Here is a 21,800-nt window from a genome sequence, read left to right on the forward strand (position 1 = left end):
GTAATTTTTTAGATAACTTGATTTTTATTAATTTAGGAAATAGTACAGAATACTCATTACCTGTGTCAAGCTGCAGATGCAGTAGCAGTACATTAGACATGGTAAAAACTAAATCTCACACACAAACACAATAGCACTTATTTTATTAAACTAAATCTTAACTGATACATAAATGTTTCACATTTGCAATTGCAGCAGTCTCCTGAGTTGCCGGCTGATGGCTGTCCTTAAACTTTTTTTTTAAATTTTCAGATTTAGTAACTCTAACAGACAAATCATCACAACACTAAACGTAGGCTGTCCTTTAAACTTCTACAACTAGTGCTCATCTTCCCCACTCCCATTGTCATTTTTATTCATAGACTGAAACAGAAATATGAGTTTTCCTGCTTTTTCAACTCCCAGTTGATTTAGCTTTGAGTCAATAATACCAAACAATGAAAATATTCTCTCTGTGTCTGCAGAGGAAGCTACTGCTGTGAAAAGTTTGCTTAGCAAGTGAAGGAACTCTGTTTCAAGGTGCCTGGCTAATGATTTCCACCAATTCAGGGGAGTGTCTTTGTTCAAAACATTATCAGTAAATATGTACTGTTTAAATGGTTCCGCTCCAGCCCGAAATTTATTATGACTGGAATAACTGAGGTGTGATTTTGAGATGCCCATGCCATGGCAGCAGCATCTTCAGAAGTTAGGCATCTACCATTATATCTGCGGTCGAAAATGTTTGCAAGAAAATGAGGTGGAGTTAGTGCTTGATCCATTCGCTTCTTTATTGCCTGCAGTTTAACTTTCTGGTGAGGTATTTCTTCAATGTATCTTGAAGTGCCTTCCAAATTTCGACAGCATCAGCAATGCAGCAACAATTTCTCTGAAGTTTGTTTAAGGCTGTGGATGTAGGCATCAGTATACTGAGCATATCTTCTACATTCCTCTTTAATTCAGTGTTAGATACTTTGGATAAGATACTTCCATCTATTTTATCATGGTTTTCTTCACAAAGTTTTATGAGAATAGGCCAGTTCTTAATAAATTGTTCAAAACAATCAACCACAGAATTCCATCAAACATCTTGAGGGAGAATTAGTTTGGATCCTCCTGCTCTCTTCTGTAACAACCATTTTGCTTCAGCTTCACTGAAGTATTGTGCAACTTCAACAACGTTTTCTTTTATTCCTGGAGAAAACGTACTTAAGTCTTTGGCTAAAAGATGTATTAAATGAGCACTGAAGCCATGTGTTATTAAGGAGCATCTTTCCATTTCTTCTAAGTATCTTCTCATCTTTGCCACATTTACAGCATTGTCTGTGACAAAACTGCACACATAACAGTTGAATTTTTGTTCACAGTTTATTACAGCTTTCACTGCCACTTCTTTTAAATATTCTGTTGTGTGGGCATTTCCCGATGTATCTATTGTTTCTGAAAGATATGCAACCCCGTCTTCTATTTTGTTATAGGCACATATTACTGGATCATTGTGTACATTGCTCCACCCATCAAGGCTTAAACTGGCAAATTTCCCCTCAGTATTTCTTGCACACTGTTCAAGTACCTTCTCATACACTGTATCTAGCAACCTTCCACCAATGTCTGCTCTACTAGGTGGAGTGTAGCCTGGCTGTAAGGACTTAAACCTGTCAATGAAGTGTTTATTGTTAATGCGAAACCGAGCAATCTTTTCATCTATGGTGTCTTGTTGGTATTTGCTGGTCCTTACTATAAATCCATCCATGGTGGTGGTTTTATTGGATGATTGAAATCTTTTGCTTGCTACTGATACTTTGTCTGAAATACGTTTAGTTGCAGCACTTCTGCTAAAAGTACCAACAGATGACTCTGAAGTTGTTGCAGATAGACAGTCACAGTTGAAGTCTCTTATGCTTAAATGGGATCCTGAAACAAAATTAAAAAATGATTTTGAATAGTAGTTCTTCTCACTCTATTATTCAGTTAATCATTTACATTTTTTTCAGCAAGGATGCAGATCCGATTCCAAATTATCAAAAAATCTAAGACTGACTGTACTTAGAGTGCACATAATTTTGGAGTAAGCCCCAGAGAACTCACTGGTACTTCTGTTTTTTGAGAAAACAAGTATTGGATGGGGTTCCCTTGGGAAAGCTGAGTTCTGCTGAAGTAAAATAGGGACTAGATTTATGACATCACCATTATGGTCTGTGGCCATGATGTTCCAAAATAAGGGGCATGTATTATGTAATATAAAATAAGAAAATGACACCCAGTGGCAACTGGCAACTCTAGATTTCTCTTTCTGCAGCTTTCTGTACCGTATTCTTGGGTGATATATTCTAAACCTAGTTAGCTAATTAAACAAGCCATAGGGATTAGCTAATCTAAATTTATTTTTCTAGCAACATCCAACATAGCAAACAGCTTGGGAATTTACTTGTTAAATCACACCTATACTAAAAGGCATAGAGAGAGTCTCAAAGAATGATGCATTGCAAAGTAAATGATTTAAGTTACTAACCAGTTGATCCACATTGTTCTTCAGACATATTCACATCACTTTCTCCCAATAAGCAGTTTTCATTATGATGTTTCATTCTTGCAACTAAGCCCTGCATCTCCTTGCACTGCTTACATTTGACACGTTTTCCTTTTTTACCCAGGGAAGGAATTTCTTCAAAATATTCCCAAATGGGCTCTCTTATGCCCGGAAGCCATGACAGCTTTTCTGTGGCAAAAGTGTGGGGGAATATAGGAAGCTGTGTGTGTACTGAATAATGTCTTCCCTTTTTCTTTCCAGGCCATTCCACTGTTCCTTTCTTCTCTGCCTCCGTCTGTTGTGTTTCTGTCTTTAAGCTTATGCCTGCTGAAATTAAATTTGTTAGTCTTTAAAGTGCTACAGAACTCTTGTTGTTTTTGCTGTATACAGACTAACACGGCTACCTCTCTGGATGTCTTTAAGACAGTGTCTTAACTAACTCCTCTGCCTTGCTTGGCCCAGCTCCACCACCACCACATAAGCATAGAAGAACAACAGTCCTATCCAGCCTGTGTCTGTCTTTGCACATGTGACTTTGGTCTACTGAGAAACAAACTGAAAACCCAGAACTTTCAAGAAACAAGAGCTGGTAGTTAGCGTGGACAGACTAGAGCCATTAATTCCCTTTTTATGAGACTAAGTGTAGGTCTAGCATGTTTGTGATGGGATTTAATTATAACTGTTATTTTTTTAAACGAGAGAGAAATTTAGTATTTTATTGATGATTTAAAATTTTTTTTTAAAATCCGTTTTTTTGTTTTTTTTTTTAAATCATTGATTTTTATCCACCCTGATTTCACATTTGGTAATGCTTCTCTCCTGACTGGTTTCACGGTTGCAGAGGAAACATTTTTACAGTTACAGTTACAGAACAAACACTTAAATATTAACTTGTAGCATGGAATACAGATATTAAGTGAGATTAATGCCTGCAGCAATTTACAAGGATTTCATAAAGTCTAAACACATGTTTGTAAGTCCAGTGCCTGTTTTAACACTACTAACACACAGGTGAGCCAGGCTGTTTCCAGCTGTGCATTTGTCTGTTCGCTTTTGGCCTAAGGGCTTTGACATGAGCTGGTACCTCATCTACCAGAGTTGTCATAGGTACTAATAGACTGTGATCAAGTCACTCTTAGCCTTCTCTTTAAGTTAAATAGATTGAACTCCGTGAGTCTCTTACTATAAGGCATGTCTTCAAATCCTTTAAACAGTCTCGTAGCTCTTCTCTGATCGCTCTCCAGTTTATCAACATCCTTGAATTGTGGACATCAGAACTGGACCCAATGGTTACTTACACTTACTTTTAAGAATTTACACGCTGTATCCAGTCTGAATTTGTCTAGCTTCAATTTGCAGTTATTGTACCTTTATCTGCTAGATTGAAGAGACCATTATCAAATATTTGTTCCCCAGGTAGGTACTTTTAGACATTGATCAGATCACTCCTTAACCTCTTCTTGGTTAAGCTAAATAGACTGAACTCCTTGAGTCAGTTACTATAAGGCATGTTTTCTAATCCTTTAATCATTCTTGTGGCTCTTTTCTGAACCAAAACTTGACTTTGGTGGGACTCAAATTCACAGCCTTTGAATTGCTCTGATTTCTCTAGAATTCCGGGTGCATTATCCATTGTGCTACAACAGTGCCATATACATTATACATCCTCTCCAGTTTTTCAACATCCTTTTTAAAATGTGGACACCAGCAATGTGTGCAGTTACTGTAGTTTTTGGTTTCATGATGGCCATTTGTAAAATCACCTCCCTGCTCTGACTCACTACTCCCCTGTTCATACATCCAAAAATTGCATTAGCCCTTTTTGTCACACTTTGCCGATCTTAACAGGTTTTATGTGTAATGCTAGCGTTATTTTGGTAGATGACAATGATGTGGTATTCATGTCTTAAAAATACATTTTTAAAAAGTACTCTGCATCAGAATTTGCTAGCATGGAAAAAATCACTGAGAAATGTAAGCAGAGTGAGATGAGTGTGTAGTCATTAATGGCTGTAAATTCAGGTTTTATGCTAAATTCAGTCCAATTTATGATGGATTAATCTTGATTACAGCAACTCTGGGTGACATAACCATTCTTAGTGAATAATTGTACCTTAACTGCACTTTGCCAGCCTAGAATTCACTCAGAATAGTAATACACTGGGCCTGAAATATCTCTGACATGGAAGCTATCAGATGAAACCAGATGCAACTCATAGCCCTTAGCTAATGAACCTGACCCTCTGATTAGCTGAGGACTCCAGCAGACACATTCTTAAATCCTGCAAGAGCCCGGCCCTTGGGTCTCTAGCTGCTCAGTAGCATTCTATGCCTGCAACTATGTTTCCGCTCTTGCTCTCAGCTCCTTGTTCCAGACTTCCACTTGTGGTTTCTTCCCCCTAGTTCCTAGTTTCTAGTCCTAGCTCCTGCCTCTGCTCTGGCTGATACTCTTAACTCTGACCCCTCATTTCTGCTTCACGGCTCTTGGCTCCAGTTCACCCCCTGGACTTAGCAACTGTGCTCCTGATTCAGGCTGTGGCCACTAAGCCTAAACACCGCTGTTCCAATCACTAGACAAGCCTCCTGCCATGATTATTAGGCATAACTGCCCATGACCTGGTCCTTAACAGAAGCCACTTTTGGTCTCTTGAATTTATTTAGAATAATTACCAAAAATATTACCAGGTGTTAATAACTTAAGGGATAAGTTAATAACTGGTGAAAGAGAGCTGCCTTAACCTATTTTTAATCAAGTTGTTAACATCCTCATTGTTAATTGAAACATCCACAGGTCAGAGTAGGCTTAGTACCAGCTGGATAACATTTGTCATGTGCTGAAGTGAAAAAGGAACTTGTCTTGCACAGGGATGGGAGATTTTCAGCATGTACACATAAAATTGTACTCTCATTTCTCCATTTTAAGATCACTCTACACTCTGCAATATCTGTGCTTGTGAAACTTTGTGGATTTTGAGAACTTAGAATTTGCCAAAACAGATTGAGCCACTGGTTCTAGGACTCTTTCTCCAGCAGTGGACAATAACTGGCGCTTCAGAGAAGCTTTATAATAAGAGCCCAATGTGCTGTGTAACATAAGAATTAAATTCTGCAGCAAAACCTCCTGAATTCTGCAGTATAACGCTGCTGAAATCTGTGGCAAACTGGAAATTTTGCAGCTGTATGTGATTCATAGAAACATTCAGAAAGTGAGAATTTTATGTTTACCATCTCAAGATTTTAAGTGATGTGTTAGAAGAGAGAACAACACCGGAGATTTGAGATCGGATTCACAGCACAATTTTTAAAATGGAGTTTCTCCACTGTCTTCAGTGGATTTTGGATCAAGCCCAGTAATCCCACAGTTCAGCAAATATATATGAAATGCCAATAAACAATGACAGCCAGACTGATGCCATTCCTGTTGGTCTGTTCATTTACCCAAGAAGAGAAGATGTATATGTGCTTTGAGATCATAAACTGTAAAGTTCAAAGCTACTTGCTGGTGTTTTAGTGAAAATAGTTTTATTTCTTCCTAGCTTCTTTCCTACAAACTGTTATTCCCAAAGCTTTAGAATGCAACAGCAGATGGAGACAAGGGAGAAGAGAAGATATTCCGCAGAAATTTGAAAAGTTGGAGAATTAATGAAATGGAGAGAAATGGGAAAGCTGCCCTAGAAAGCAAGGTTTACAGAAGAGAAGGCACTTGTGCTGTGCATGGGGAGATTATGTGGAGAGACACACATGGCAGGGGAATTAACATAAAGTTTTGTGAGGTTAGCTGGAGCAAGTCCGTTGATTATTTTTAGAAAGGAGGGGAGACAAATTATGTATTTTAACTGAGAGAATTTCAAATAAACTAATTATCTTTTTAACCTATTAACTGCTGTGTAACAGACTTCTAACATGTTAGTACTCTTTTTTAAGTTTGCAGCTACTAAAAACCCAAATCAAGTAGTCTTAAGTATCCAGTTTAACCTGCACACAGAAGTAAGACAATTCTGTATTTTGGAGTTAGCCTGCAGTATCTCAAGTGTCCCCTGTAATAGTACTTTCATGCTGTTGCGAGTCTGAGTGTGACATGTGAAGTGTGTGCGAGTCCTATGAACTATTTCTGTCTTCGCTTAATAGTCTCCCCTTCTCCCAGAAACAGTCTCTGAAGGTGAGCAAGCATTTTCTATGGGCTCCATAGAGATATCAGCTTGGCAGAATAAGGTCAAGAAGTACTCTGGGCCCACATTGTTAAGACTCCTTTTTACAATCAAATGTTTCCCAAGATAGGAGAGTAGTAGAATCATGCTTCCTCATGACTAAAAACTTCAGAATTGGATTTTGGCCAGTTTCAGAATTTTTCTCATTCTTAAAGTTGTACCTTCGCTGATACTGGTTGGGGTGTTCTCCTGCTTGGCTTTTGTGTTTTGACTACTTCTTAACACATTGGAGGTGGAGCACAAAATTCTCTAACCCAGACTCTCAGCTTCCTGAAACTGTAAGCGATGGTGTTGTATAATGTTTTTTATTGACATGGGTTGATACCTTTATATTAAATCCTCTTGTATGCTGCTCTGTGTTGTATCTCTAGAAATATAAATTCCACCCTTATAGACTTCTTTATGGATTTCTATTAATAGAACACTTCCTAATGGGTTCTTATTGTTGAAGTCAGTAGTTGACTTTCTCAACACATTATACTGTGTGGTGGTCTGAAATTGTTTCTGATCATTGTCTCCACATTTCATTTTTCTCTTGGGGCTTGTCTACAGAGGGACACTCAGGAAAGTTAAACTGAATTAGTAAAGGGGTCAGTTTAAAACTAGGTAAAGCACATGAAATGCAGGTGTGGACTTCCAAAGTGAATTTGCTTTAACTTAATTAAAGCTATTTTACTTCTGAATGAGAGCATCCACACAGGTTTAATGCAAAACACATTTAATGCACTAATGCACTTTAAATTAACATCTTTAGATCTGGTTTAACTTTCCTTGTTGACAGATGCTTAGATTTACCATTGCATCTCACCTAGCCTAGACTGTGCCCTTCCTTTTTACTTCTACTGACTTTCTTAATGAATTCTGCATTACTTTGTGAGCCTTTGCCTCCCCAGAGGGGGAAACTGAAAACTGGCAGTCTAATCTGAGTCAGTGGACACTTGGAATTGACATATATCTTTTAGAGTATCCAGGTTTATTTTTACATCTTGTAGGTTATTAGAGGCTGAATATCAAGTAATAGGATAGGGTTGGAACAGTACTGGGAGGTATAGCTAGCTACAGCAGTAATAAGGGTAGAACTGGAAACAGTGTGTTCCTGAAGAGGAATCTCTTCATATGACCCACCTCTTCTTTTTAATTTCAGTATTCTAGAAACCATGACGACCTCAGGAAAAGAGAACGTCCGCTTGAAGAGCTATAAGAACAAGTCTCTAAATCCCGATGAGATGCGGCGGCGGCGGGAGGAAGAGGGCCTTCAGCTGCGGAAGCAGAAACGGGAGGAACAGGTACCGCAGAACTCTTCTCTTGTAACTATAGCCAGTCCTCCAAAGAAGGCTTTTCTTGAAAAAGTCTTCTCTTTCCCACCCCAGTTATCCTTGTCCTGATAAGTTCATGCATAGTGGTGATTGTAGAGCAGACTTCCTTGAGAGAGAAAACCAGTTGTCCTGGTGCTTGACTGCTCCTTGATCTACTGAAATCACACCTATGTGCTAGAGCCATGGTTCTGCCATGATGCTGACGTATGTTCACACTCTAACCCTGCTCTTGCAGATATGTTGACTAGGGATTTTAAAGTGTTTTGTGCTCCCAAATGAGTGAGAGTGAGAATGATGCTGAAAACAGTCACCTGCACTAGTGGTTTCCTGTTATCTCTGGAGGAGGCAGCCTGGGAGCAGGGACAGTGTTGAGAACCATTTTTTTACCAGGAGCAGTCTGCTGAGTAGTACTAGATGTCTTTATTCTTGGGATCTTACTTGGTGCAGTTGGCCGACCCTCAGCTTCGACTCAGCCATAGTATCTTTAAGTCTCTTGCCTCTGGATCCCCTGTAGGAGCTTCCACTCCTGGGCAATTTTACTGTCCTTGACAGCAGTTCAGTTTACTTCTGGGGTCTTTTCACAGTCCAGTATTACAGTCCTTTTGTCTTTAGTCCCTGACAGCCTCCCTACTTCTGGTCCCACCGCAGATTGCTGGCTGGAAACAGCCCTTTAGGGCCTTAGTTCATATTGAGTTTGTAGTGTCAGCCTACCTCAAGTAAGTGAGGGGCGAAGAGGTTAGTGACTGCCTCAGGCTGAGCTCCCCTTGCTACTGGTGCTCACTAGGAGCCCCTAGTAACCTCCCTGCTCTTGGGAAAACTCCCCCTCCTTTCTGTGGCCAGTTTCCCTCTTTTAAGTTCCACTTCTCCAAGTAGAGCATATTCTATAGGTGCCCCTAATTGGCACTGCCTGCGTGCAAGAATGCTTGTTAGCCTTTCCACCAGTGGGATGGGGGCATGCCCACTCATAGACTTTAAGGCAGAAGGGACCATTGCGATAATCTAGTCTGAACTCCTGCACATCACAGGACACAGAAGCTCACCAACCAGCTCCTGTAATAGACCCATAATCTCTGGCTGAGTTACTGAAGTCCTCAGATCATGATTTAAAGACTTCAGATTATAAAGCATGTACTATTTACTCTAGTTGAAACCAGAAAGTGACCTATGCTGCAGAGGAAGATGAAAAACTTACAGGGTCTCTGCCAATCTAACCTGGAGGAAAATTCCTTCCTGCCCCAAATATGGCGATCAGTTAGACCTTAAGTATGGCAGTGAGACCCACCAGCCAGACACCTGGGAAATAATTCATTATAGTACCTCCGAGCCCTCCCCATGTGGTGTCCCATCTTCAGCCATTGGAGATATTTGCTATTAGCAGTCCCAGATGGGCCACGTGCCATTGTAGGCAATCTCATCATACCATTCCCATTTATGTTTTTTGCCTCTCCTGCTCGACGGGGGAGGCTATTTCAGAAGTTTGCTCCTCTGATGGTTAGAAACCTTTGCCTAATTTCAAGCCTGCACTTCTTAATGGCCAGTTTATGTCCATTTGTTCTTGTGCCAACATTGGCCCTCATTTTAAATAACTCCTCTCCCTCCCTGGTGTTTATCCCTCTAAGATATTTATGGAGAGCAATCATATCTCCCCTCAGTCTTTGCTTGGTTAGGCTAACCAAGCTAAGTTCTTTGTCTCCTCTCATAAGGTAGGTTCTCCATTCCTCTGATCATCCTAGTAGCCCTTCTCTGCACCTGTTGGACAAACTGAAAACTTTGAAACAGATTATGTTTAAAGCCAAATGAAACTGCATCTTGGGTGTTCACTTTTGGAGCTAGATTGAGGGCTGAAAGTAGCACATTGGATTTGTAATATTGGATCAGGTCATCAATCCAGACTAGAGAAAGGATACTGGAAGTGCCAATATGAGATGCTTCAGAGGAAAGTGGGGGTGGGGAGGAGCAGGGGTTGAGGGTGAGAATCCACGTTAAATGTAAGTAAATTATTTGTGTTCATGCGAGATAGGAAAGAAGAAATCTTTCCTGACCTCTACAGCATGACATTGATCACTACATTCATAGATCACAGGGCATATCACTAAAGACATTAAATCAGAAAACTAATACACGCTTAAAAACCTAGCCTGCATCTTTGACTCTGACCTTTTTGGCGACTAGCCAACATTGTAGCACAATTTACTTTTGATCTTAAATAGACTGGTCACTGAAATCACTTCATGACCACTTGTTCTTGTATTAATGAACATTGGGTAACACATTAGTGCAGTGGGGCTGGCACATATTGCTATACTTTTTAGTTTTTCAGGTTCTGTTAAAAAAAAATTCCAAGAAAATTCTGAGGTGTTCATAATGGAAATGTAAAAATTTCTGCTGGACCAAAACTCGTCTCAAATCCTTCACCCAAGTGCATAAATCTGAAGAGCATAGTATTCTTACATATTTCTAAACTATATTAAAGTCCCCCCCCCTTTTTTTTTGGACCCAGGGATGTATCTGTAAACAAATATAAAAATCTTTATTGATCTCTGAAACATTTTTGTTCTCCTAGAATTTTCCTATTTATTAAAATCCAGTGTGGTATGTTTTCCTTCATTAATAAAAATCCTTTGTGTTACTAACATCTTAAGCCTGATCTATACTACAAAGTTTGGTCGATGCAGGGCATCTAACCTAGTTGAGCATGTGTCTACACTTAAATTTGGCTCCCACCAACATAAGTGCCCTAGTAGGCCAACTTAATAACACCACCTCCCTGAGCGGCATAGTGTCATGGCCAGTGTATTTAGGTCAACATAGTGTGACTGTTATTTACTGTGTTACTTACTTTGACCTTAACTGTCCTCCAGCAGCTGTCCCATAATGCCCCACACTGACCACTCTGGTCACCATTGTGAACTCTGCTGCCCCGGGATCCTGGAGACAGGAAGCCTACCCTATGTCCCCTTTAAAGCCCCTTGAATTTTTGAAATTCCTTTTCCTGATTGCCTGGCTTAGTGAGCACACCTGCAGTTCTCCATTGTTGAGTTCAACTGCCCAGCTGACTATGCTGGCTACGCTGCCTGGAGAAGACAGGAGATACTGGAATTCCTGGGCCTGTGAGTAGAAGAGGCTGTGCAAGTACTCCTTCGAACCAGCCATAAAACCAGCAACATCTATGAGCAGATTGCTCAGGAGATGCAGGAGAAGAGATGAGACAGGAACTAATAGCAGTGCTGTGTGAAAGTCAAGGAGCTGCGGCAGAGATACCAGAAGGCCTGGGAGGCCAACAATTGATCCGGTGCCAAGACGCAGACCTGCCACATGCCAGCCTCAGTGGAGACCACACCACCACCTGCCACAGCACCCTGGATAGCTCCGAAGAGCCCGAATCACAGGCCTCTGTCATGAAAAGCAAGGTGGTGATGGAGAAAGAGTATCGTGGAGAGGTGTCCAGGGGATCCAGCTGCGCAGCGAGCCAGGACCTGTTTTTGACTCCACTGCAGTCTGGCCAATCCCGCTAGTTGAGCATGGGCGAGCCCAATGCAGGGTAAGGAAAGTAACTGTGTCATTTAATTTTAAATTACAGGGCTGGCACCCCCAAAGTAGCAGGACACTCTTGAATTATCATTAATTTACTCATGGTAGAATAGGTAATGGTACAAACAAGAGAGGTAAAGTTGCTATCTGCTTTTCATTCCCCTCTAGAGTTAGGGGCTTCGGGGGGAAGCATGCGGAGCAATTTGCTTGTGTAAATAGAGATGTCCTATGAATCCTTCTGAGAGATCTTGATGAAACTTTCTTGGAGGTAATCTGCAATCCTCTGCCGAAGGTTTCTAGGGTGGGCTGCCTTATTTCTTTCTCTGTGGTAGGACACTTTCGCACACCACTCAGTGATAACTTCAGCAGGCACTGTTGCAGTACACAGGCCAGCAACATATAATCCCAGGAGGCTTTAGGATACCCACAGCAGCTGTTCTCTCTCTACCTTTGTTACTCTCAGGAGTGAGCTATCAGCTAAAATCACCTCCTCCTGTGGAAAATAGTGTCAGTATTCAGCGCCATTGCTCTATACTTCTAGAATCATGCAACCGAGCAATTCCTTCCCCATTTCTCCAACCTCCAGCGGGCCATACTCACTATGACTGGTGCTATGACTGGCACCATGCACAAGCAATCCCAAGTAGAAGTGAGAATGTAGTACTTAAAACTTTAGGGGAGCGAGTTCATCATCTTAAATTTCACTTTCTGTAGTGAATATGCTGTATGTGTTTTATCTGCAGTTGCTGCCACTACAGCCTTCAGGGTCTACCTCTCCACACCCATGGTGTGCCTGAGTCAGATAAGGAGGAGAAAGAAGAGGACTTGGGATGACGTGTTCCAGGAGATTCTGCAAGCTAGCACTGCAATGAACAGTGAGCGCAGGGCCTGGAGGATGAATGTTGTGGACAGCCTGGAGAAGGAAAGAGGAAAAAGGTGCAGGAAAAGGAGAGGGAGATGCAACAGGACATAACAGGCTTCTCAGGCAGCAGACACGGATACAGCAGACTCTGGTGGACCAGCAGGTTCAACAATCTCATGCTCGCCTCCCTCTGCAGCCAACTGAGAACTCAATATCGGAACCTCCCTATAGTGCCACCTGCAACATTCCATATGGCAGTAGGGGCCGGTGCAGTACCCCTACCACTCCACCCAAGGGGACATTCAAGACAATTGCAGCTTCACATACACCGAGCTGTGAAAGCCATGATTGGTGTAGGTGTAGCTGAGATGGACATGAATGTTCTTTCCCTTCATAAGTTCTGTTCTCTTAATTTCTTAAGTTTATTAGGTTTTTAATGTATTTGTTTTTAAATTGCCTGAGGTTTGTTTTTGGGTTGGTTTTTTGGGGGTTTTGTTTTTGTTTTTTGCACCGATTTTGCTACAGAATAAATGTCTATTATTCGGAACATAATTAATCTTTATTAGTTCATAACGTATGCTGGTGCTCAGCAGTTTTGAAAACGACCAGTTGCCTGTTACTGCATAGTGGCACACAACTCATGAGATCATTCCCAAACAAAATTAATAGGTGCATTAACAATGTTATATTCCTATGTGTACAGCAATCAGCACACAATTCACACCTGGCCACAAAAGAGCAGGGCCGGATAGAGCACACAACAACAACACACTACTCTGGCTCACTATTAAAATGGTCTTCCAAAGCCTCCCTGAGCCATATAGCGCCTTGTTGATCTTGTCTAATAGCCCTTGTATCTGGCTGTTCAGATTGTGCAGAGAGCTGCTCCTCCTCCACCCTCGAAATTTCCCCCCCTTTGCTTCACAGATATTATGCAGGACACAGCAGGCAGCTATAACCACTGGGATATTTTTCTCACTCAGGTCCAAACTTGTGAGTAAACAATGCCAGCATCCCTTCAAACGACCAAAGGCATATTCAACTATCATTTTGCAGCTGCTGAGCTGGTAGTTGAAGCATTCCTTGGTGCTGTTAAGGTGGCCAGTGTATGGCTTCATAAGCCATGGGAGCAAGGGGTGGGCTAGGTCGCCCAGAATCATTTCAGCATCACCAATGGTAATCCGCTTGTCGGGAAGGAAAGTCCCTACTTGCAGCTTTCTGAACAGTCCTGTGTTCTTAAAGGTGTGAGCATCATGCACCTTCCCTGACCAACCCACATTAATATTGCATCCCTCGTGATCCACTGGCACTTGCCTAACCATAGAAAAGTAACTCTCTCTATTGATATATTCTGGGGCAAGGTCATCTGGTGCCAAAATAAGGATATGTGTGTTATCTATTGCCCCACTGCAGTTTGGGAACCCCATTGCTGCAAATCTATCCACTATATCCTGCACATTGCTGAGAGTCAGAGTCCTGTGTAGTAGGAAACGATTAATGGCCCTGCACGCTAGCATGACAAAGGCCCCCACAGTGGATAACCAAATTTATTCTCAACTGACTGATGATAATCTGGCATTGCACGTTTCCACAGACCAATCACCACTCACTTCTCCACCGTCAGTGCAGCTTTCATTTTGGTGTCTCTGCGCTGGTGGGCTGGGACGAGGTTGGTGCACAAATCCAGGAATATGGTCTTGCTCATCCAAAAGTTCTGCTGCCACTGCTCATCATCCTAAACCTGCGATATAATGCAATCCCACCTGTCAGTTCATTTCTTGGGTCCAGAAGTGGCGTTTCACCATCTGAAGCTGTTCTGTAAATGTCACCAACAACCTTGAATTGGTTCGCGTGATGTCCCACAGCAATCTGTCCTCAAGGAATATTCATGTTCCCCGTGGCTCTTCTTGTGGTTCTGCAAATACTGCAGCATTGTGCACACTGTGCTTACTACGCTCGTGACAACAGTGCAGATCTATGCAGGCTCCGTGCTTCTGTCGGAGATGGAGGATAGAGAGGAGGATCAGGCGGTTTGTGGGATTTAAAAAAAAAGGCTTGACATTTAAATTATGGGATACAGATGACATTATGAGATGGAGACAGTTGCCAACTGGGAAGTCGACCCCATGCTGGATCCCTGAATGACTCGTTTCGGCCCCATCATGCATTGGCAAAACTTCTCGAAAGACAGTGCATTGAATGGTGGCAAATTGCACATTGGGGGTACCTACCCATAGTGCACCACACTCTGCATCAATAAAAGCGCTCGTGATGAGTACGTGCACCGCTGACACAAGGAGCCAAGTATACACACACACAAACAATGTACTAACTGCAGCAGCTGCATGGTGATGTAACTTGAGTTGACATAATTTTGTAGTGTAGACAAGGCCTTAGATTTTTCAGATGAATAAAAGTTTAGAATATAATCTGCTCATCATAATGTGCTTATTTTCTTTTGCATTTGACACAGTTTGTACTCTTTTGTTACAGTCATGCTGTTGGGTTTGCTTTTCCTGCACCTGCAGGGGAAGTTGTTTTTTTTAAATCTAAGGGAAAGTGTGTTTAGACTTTTCTTGCTAGGTTTTGTTAAATTCTTTTTTAATCTACTAAATTTTGGTCTTAAATTGAGTTTGACTGTTTCCTGTAATCCACTCAGAAGTCCATTGACTTGATTGTTGTTTCAAAAGGACATTGGAACTTTTAGTAAATATATTCGTCACAGTTCCTGAGTTAACTGCACCTCTGGTCTCCCTCATAGCTTCCTTGAGGGCACCCCTCTTAGTCTCAGGCCTGAAGCTATCACCTTTCTTGAGCCAGAATCCCATGATCATCCTCGCCTTCCAGACTGGAGTTTAGGCTGCAAACTACTACAATTCACAGGGATCATCTCAACAGATCTGTCTTCAGTTTAGCATTTGCAGTTGTGGTCTCCCAAGGGCAATGACAGTGTTATTCACTGACCAACCAGCTCTCATAAATCAAAGTACTATTTTTTCAGAACAAAAGCATTTTAGAGAAAACATTTTAAAAACAATCAGATTATATTCATGCCTTGTTTACTAGATCAGTGTTTCTCAATTGGTGTTCCACGGAACCCTGGGGTTCTGTGGGAACACTGTTAAGGTTCCGCGAGCAGCTGTTCTTCGCTCTGCTGAGAGCAGCTGCTCTCCGTGCCGCCGAAAAAGGGAAGATGTCCCGGATTTTTCGGTGGAGGGTATCAAGTGTAAGTGTAATTTAATTGAGAAACGCTGACCTAGTTGTTTGTATATAATTTGCTTATTTTGACATTTTTTGGCCCCATATGTTAAAATACTGTTAAGAGTTTGGGGGGTTCTGCAATTATTTATCGAGTTCAAAAGGGTTCCGTGGCCAAATTTAATTGAGAAACACGGTACTAAATGATAATTCATTTTCTACATGGAGAATCTGCTAGGTTTAAAGTGTTTCAGGCCTTTTCAAAAGGGCCTGCCTTTCTTGGTCACGATTTCATGTTAGTTTTCTGATCAAGTCGTCTGGTCAGGGCTGATATTTTATGGAGGTTCAAATCTGTTGTCTGTTAAGGCTAGGCTATGTTAATCTGTGTGTTTTCGCAGAGTGGCAGGTGAAGCTTCAAAAAGATTATCTGCATTGATTCAGCATTAAGGTTTTGCATTAATTACCCCGTAGTGCTTTTAGTTCCTGCAGAAAGCATCCTTTAGCTCACCCATTTAGCCAGGAATACAATTAGTGGCAAGCCCATAAAGGTACATATAACATTTATAAATTTAACATAATAGTCTTCAAATATTCGAGAATTCCGTAGCATCTGTCACATCTCAATATAATAGTCTTTGAATATTCTCTGTACACCTGTCACAACTTGTTTCTGCCCAATAATTAGGTGATTGTGGATGTCTGTGCTATTGCAGTCTAGTGTGCTGTTCTGTACATATGCTAACCTTGGATTCTATACTGCTGATACTAACTCCAGGTCCTTTCCTTTTCAGTTATTCAAGCGCCGAAATGTTGCTACAGCTGAGGAAGAAGCAGAGGAGGAAGTGATGTCAGATGGAGGTTTTCATGAGGCTCAACTGAACAATATGGAGATGACTTCTGTAAGTGAGCACAATGCTTTCAGAATGTGTGCGTGCGTGCTTTAAATGGTTGCTAAGTAGGTGGATAGTGGTAGATAGTGCCATAGGCAGGAATGGCACTTTATAAATGTATGGACAAGTCCTAAGATTTTACATTCTAAAATGGGCAGATACTACATACATGGTAATGGATAAGACAGATCTGTTTGTTTTCCAAGAAAACTCTGGGTAAAATGTCCTGCCTGAAACAACTCTTCATGGATTTTGTTCTTGAGGCTGAGTAATGCAAAGAAATTTGCCAGTATGTGATTAAAAATCATGGTTTGTTTAGTTTGATACAGAACCCACTAGTTACCTTCTGGCCTGGAAATTTAGTGGCATAAATCAACTTGAATATAACTGCAGTGTAAGGATTGGGATAAGCAGGTGGAAAAGTGTAATGAACTGAGACGAGATTCTACTGTAAACTGCAGAATATTTTTATATTTACCCAAGTTGCAATCCTTATCATGCCCTTTATTACTAGCTACTAACTTCCTTTTCTGTGTAAACTATATTATAAGCATGTAATAATAAATAATGGCACTTGAGAAGCAGAGAGAAGACTTGACATCACAATCTGTAGTGCATCTTTAAATATTGAAGGTATTGGGTTGACCTCCCATTTATATGAAATTTACAGCATCATTTTTTGAGGATGTCTACAGTAGCACATAATGTAGAAGCATTGAAGTTGTTAAGATTGCTTAAAGCAAGAAAATGATTCAGCAACAGATTGCTGAATTTTAATAATGGAAGAGGGAGTTGTAGGAAAACTGTATCTTGGGCAAATTTTCAAGTGGCATCATCACTTTAAAACATGTGTTACACACTTTGTTGTTTGTGTAGGCTGAACTTTACACCCAGCCAGTCCCTCAAACTCCCAGTCCATCAGTGCCCCTTGCACTTCACTCTAGGCAGGTCAATCTAGAGTTTGGTGAGGCTCCCACTAACCCTAACTTCACTCTCACCCTAAAGCGTAACAGTGAGGTTATTGCCCCACTCCTGTGTCCTGAGTGACCAAATAGTGATTTTAGGGGAAATTGGGCATTGCTGGTTGTAACCCATGAACTGCTCAATGCCAACGGGCAAGAGGGTTACAAGAATATACTGATGCTGGTATATATATATATACTAGTTCACCAAAAAATATCATGTAAGGTCTTAAACGAAAGCCAGGATCATACGGGTCACTAATATTGTTGTGAAATGTGTGTACAGATAGTGTCTAAGGAGTTATGTATGTCTACTGAAAATATGCTTTAAAGTCTGTATGAAGGCAGAGTTGACACAGGTTTTCTGTCAGACAAAAGATGTTTATTCACCTGTCTTTCTGTCAGTATGTAAGTTAAGCATTGCAAGATAACACAATGGGGAGTCATTTGCATATGAAGTCAACAGGGGATTGTGAAATCTACAGGGAGGCAGCACACTGGAAAATAACTCCCCTCTTCTCCTAAATTATGTATCTGACAAAATCTATACCAGTAATTCTTCACTAGTAGAAGTGCAAGTGCAGACAAGTCTCAGGTATTTTTATAACTTCCATCTACCTTCTTCTTTGCGTAGGATTAGATGACATGGTGGGCAAAACATCTGAGCCCTGTCTACACTACTCCTTCCACCTGTAGACCTGTATGTGTGGTGAACCGTGCATCCATTTTTTTCCTGGTGTAGACAAGGTCTCCAGGGCAGAGTTGATGGACACTAGTCAGAGAGGTGTAAGAAGGCTAGCACTGCTGCTGTGAAATACCTGCTCAGGAATTCAGTCATCAGGGTTGTCTGTTTTTTATCAGAACTAAAATCATTTATACTTTATTAAACGACAGATTGTGCATATTGGGGTGCTACAAAAGTGGCCTGAAACAGACATAGTGGACAAGTTTAGACAATAATTTATCCTAGCCAACAAGAGCTGGTCCCTCATACCCACAACCACCCATATATCAATAACTTTACAATTCCAATACTGAGTTTCCTTCTCCTGATAAGAGACTGCCAGTTATATGGTGGTTTTGTGATGTGGAAAATATCTGCTAATTTTGCTTAGATAACTAAAAATGAAATTTTAATGCTGGAGATGAAAAGTTTACAAACTAGCACAATACCATCAAAAGCCCTTTGAATGATCACATTAACAGTCAATAATATTGCTTTTGTTGGCTAGCTTCTTGTGTAGTAATAAACTCAATAGTATAGCTTGGCAAATGTTGTTCTAATCTTTTCCTCTGAATTCAATCCAAAATTTACTAGTTTGCTTTCCCTGTGTAATCCCAGAGTGCCGTCATCACCTCTGATATGATTGAGATGATTTTCTCCAATAGCCCGGAGCAGCAGCTCTCAGCCACGCAGAAATTCCGAAAGCTCCTTTCAAAAGGTGAGTATTGAAGCTACTTAAAGTAGTAATGATGGGGTTGGGGGATACATCTTATATTTCAGATAGTTAAGGGGTGGTGAACTGTCTTTGCGACATGAAAGATATTTTAGCACCACACTCTTCAAATCCCTGCCAATCTCACTATATATTCTATCATCAAGACAGTAATCCCTTCATGACATGTATAGGATCTTTCCTGAAATTCTTATTCAAAAACTGCAACACTACAAATGCCTCTGCAGATTCCCATATGATCATGCCCATCAGGGAGTGCTGGTTTAGATCCGTTTGGAAAGCAGTGATTATTAAGACTACTTGAATGCCCTAGCTCGGAACCAAATTTTCTGTGTGAAGGGTTAAAAGTATCTGTGGTTCTGACCGTTCCTGTCTTGCTGCTGTCTCCTCTGGTTTGGAATCTATAATCCTCTCCCCCCCTTTTTTTTTCATTTGTTGTGCTGCTACTTTATTACTTTAAAAGAGAGAGTTTTTTTACTTTCTCATCCCTCCTTATTGTGTAGCTTGCACTGTTTCATGGCATTGCTATTACAGAACTTCCCGGTAACCAGTGTTGTGCGCTTTTCGGACTCTAACCCACTTTAGTGTGTCAGTCCGCTTCATAGCTACTGATACCTTCACCCGAGTGGCTTCCCACCTCTGGGACTGCAGAGTCCCACAGGAAGTCAGGCTTTACAGTTTGTGCCTCTGAAAAGAAATTGTGGAAAGGAAATAATCATCCGCTGTGGCTGTTTCTAGTGGGGTCCCCCAGGGATATATTTGTCCAGTGCTATTCAATATCTTTATCAATGATTTGGAAGAAAATAAAATCATTGCTGGTAAAATTTGTAAATGACAAAAACTGGTGGAGTGATCAGGACAGATTAGTTCTGCAGACCAATTTAGATCACTTGGTAAAGTGGGCTCATTTGAGCAACATGCCTTTTAGTGCTGCCAAAATAATCTAGGAGCAAAGAATGTAGATCACACTTAGAAGATGGGAGATAGTATCATGGAATACAGTGACACTGAAAAGAACTTGGGGATAATGGTAGATAACCTTGATTCCTTGGATATATAAGCAGTGGAATGTCAGTTGGAAGGTGGTATTCTCTCTATGTGGCATTAGACTATTGCTAGAATACTCTGTCCACTTCTGGTGTCAACAATTTAAAATGGATGTTGAAAAATTGGAAGAGATTCAGAAGGTGCTACAAGAACGATGTGAGATCTGGAATACCTGCCTTATCATGAGAGACTTAAGAAACTTGGTCTATTTTAGTTTATCTAAGAGAAAGTTAAGTGACTTGACTGTGGGCTAAAAGCACCTCATGGAGAAGAGATTTTTCGTAGTAGATGGATCTTTATGCATTTTCTGCTAGATTAATGAGATCCAATGATTGAAAGCTAAAGCTAGACAAATTTAGTCTAGAAATAAGGTGCAAAATTTCAAATAAGAGTAATCAACCATTGGAACAACTTACTTCTGGATGTGGTGGATGCTCCATCACTTGAAGTCTAAATCAAAAGACCAGATCTTTTCCAAAAGATAAACTATAGGGCAAAAAGGTTATGGGTTTGACACAGAAATTCCTGTGGGAGGTTTTGTGGCCTGTTTTATGTAGGAAGTGAGATTCAGTGATTGTAATGGTCCCTTCTGGCCTTAAAATCTATGACTATTAAATGAAGTGGACAAACCTTTGGACCTAGGCGATGATTGTGTGGCCCTAACATGCTGCTTTCTGGATAGTTGTAAGCCAGCCACTCTGTGTGCACATACATGTCAAAGTATGATTCTGCAGCGGCAATAACATGAAACTGGTGTTAATGGGCAGTAGCCTTTCTTTTTCATAAATGAGCCTGTTTGTTTTATGAATCAGCTTCTTTTCATGTGTGTGCGTGTGCGCACGTTTTCCTGTTCCCTCCAACCAGGAATCATGGTGCTGGAATCCACTTTCTATGGCAGATGTAAATCCTTGTCCTCGATATGGGCAAAATAATGTTGGTGTTAAATATAATTTTGTTTAACAAAGAGAGAAATTAACGTAATGGGATTTTGGTGTAGTTACTTGGGAATTTCCATGCAAAGAGATTCTTGTGTCTAATTTCACATTCTATTTTAAACAGAGCCTAATCCTCCAATAGATGAAGTGATCAGCACACCAGGAGTGGTGGCCAGGTTTGTGGAGTTCCTCAAACGAAAAGAAAACTGTACATTACAGGTGAACAATAATTTCCCCCCCTCTATTTTATGAATGGAGTTGGTGATCATGAACATTAATGTTGGGATGTCACTAGCTAAAGCAGATACACATTAAACAAGCTACCTCCTTCCTCCCAGGCTACGACAATGAAACTGAATCTTAACTCAGAGAACTTCTGCTGTTCCAATTCTAGGTCTTTGAGAAGAGGCTGAGTATGACAGATAATAGTATGGTGGCTAGGATGGACCACCACATTGATTTTTTTCTGTCAGAAGCAGAATTTGAATGCAAGCCTGGAAAGGTGAAATGCTAATGAACTATCCCACACTGTCTTGTTTCTCCTTCAAGTGATTGCGCATGTCCATTCCACTTCAGGCATGTGCATGCCCAGTGCACCAGAGTTGGAGGTTTTTCCCTTGGCAGGACCTGTCAAAGTGGTGCGTGCACCCTCATCTGCCTCATGCTGCTGCACAATCGTAGACAGGGTGCAGCCATCCCAGGCACCCCTCATGTCCTTCTTACCACCCGTGATCAGTAGTTGGAGCATGTCAGCTTGCTTCTGCAAGTTTTCTTCTCTTACAGGGAATCTTATCTTTCTGTAAATAGTTAATGGTACTTGTTAGATGGTTAAATTAGTATAAATGTCATGTGTTTTTCTTTATTTTCTTTTGGCATTGGTTTACT

General features: G+C 40.9%; 1 protein-coding gene across 4 annotated transcripts in view; it reads left to right on the forward strand.

Moving 5' to 3' along the window:
• Positions 1–21,800, forward strand: part of KPNA1 (karyopherin subunit alpha 1) — a 99,104-nt gene that overhangs the window by 7,253 nt on the left and 70,051 nt on the right. For all 4 annotated transcript variants that reach the window (XR_010919327.1, XM_067545946.1, XM_067545948.1 and 1 more), the window contains exons 2-5: positions 7,862–8,003; positions 16,416–16,523; positions 18,819–18,918; positions 21,040–21,134. Coding sequence is in view for 3 of the 4 variants with exons in the window: in XM_067545946.1 (XP_067402047.1) it covers positions 7,875–8,003; positions 16,416–16,523; positions 18,819–18,918; positions 21,040–21,134 (432 nt within the window). In the remaining variant the exon portion in view is untranslated. The remainder of the gene's footprint in view (positions 1–7,861; positions 8,004–16,415; positions 16,524–18,818; positions 18,919–21,039; positions 21,135–21,800) is intronic.

This window comes from Emydura macquarii, unplaced genomic scaffold (genome assembly GCF_026122565.2).
Source record: "Emydura macquarii macquarii isolate MOO-44397 ecotype Brisbane River unplaced genomic scaffold, CSIRO-AGI_Emac_v2 contig_1119, whole genome shotgun sequence".
NCBI lineage: Eukaryota > Metazoa > Chordata > Testudines > Chelidae > Emydura > Emydura macquarii.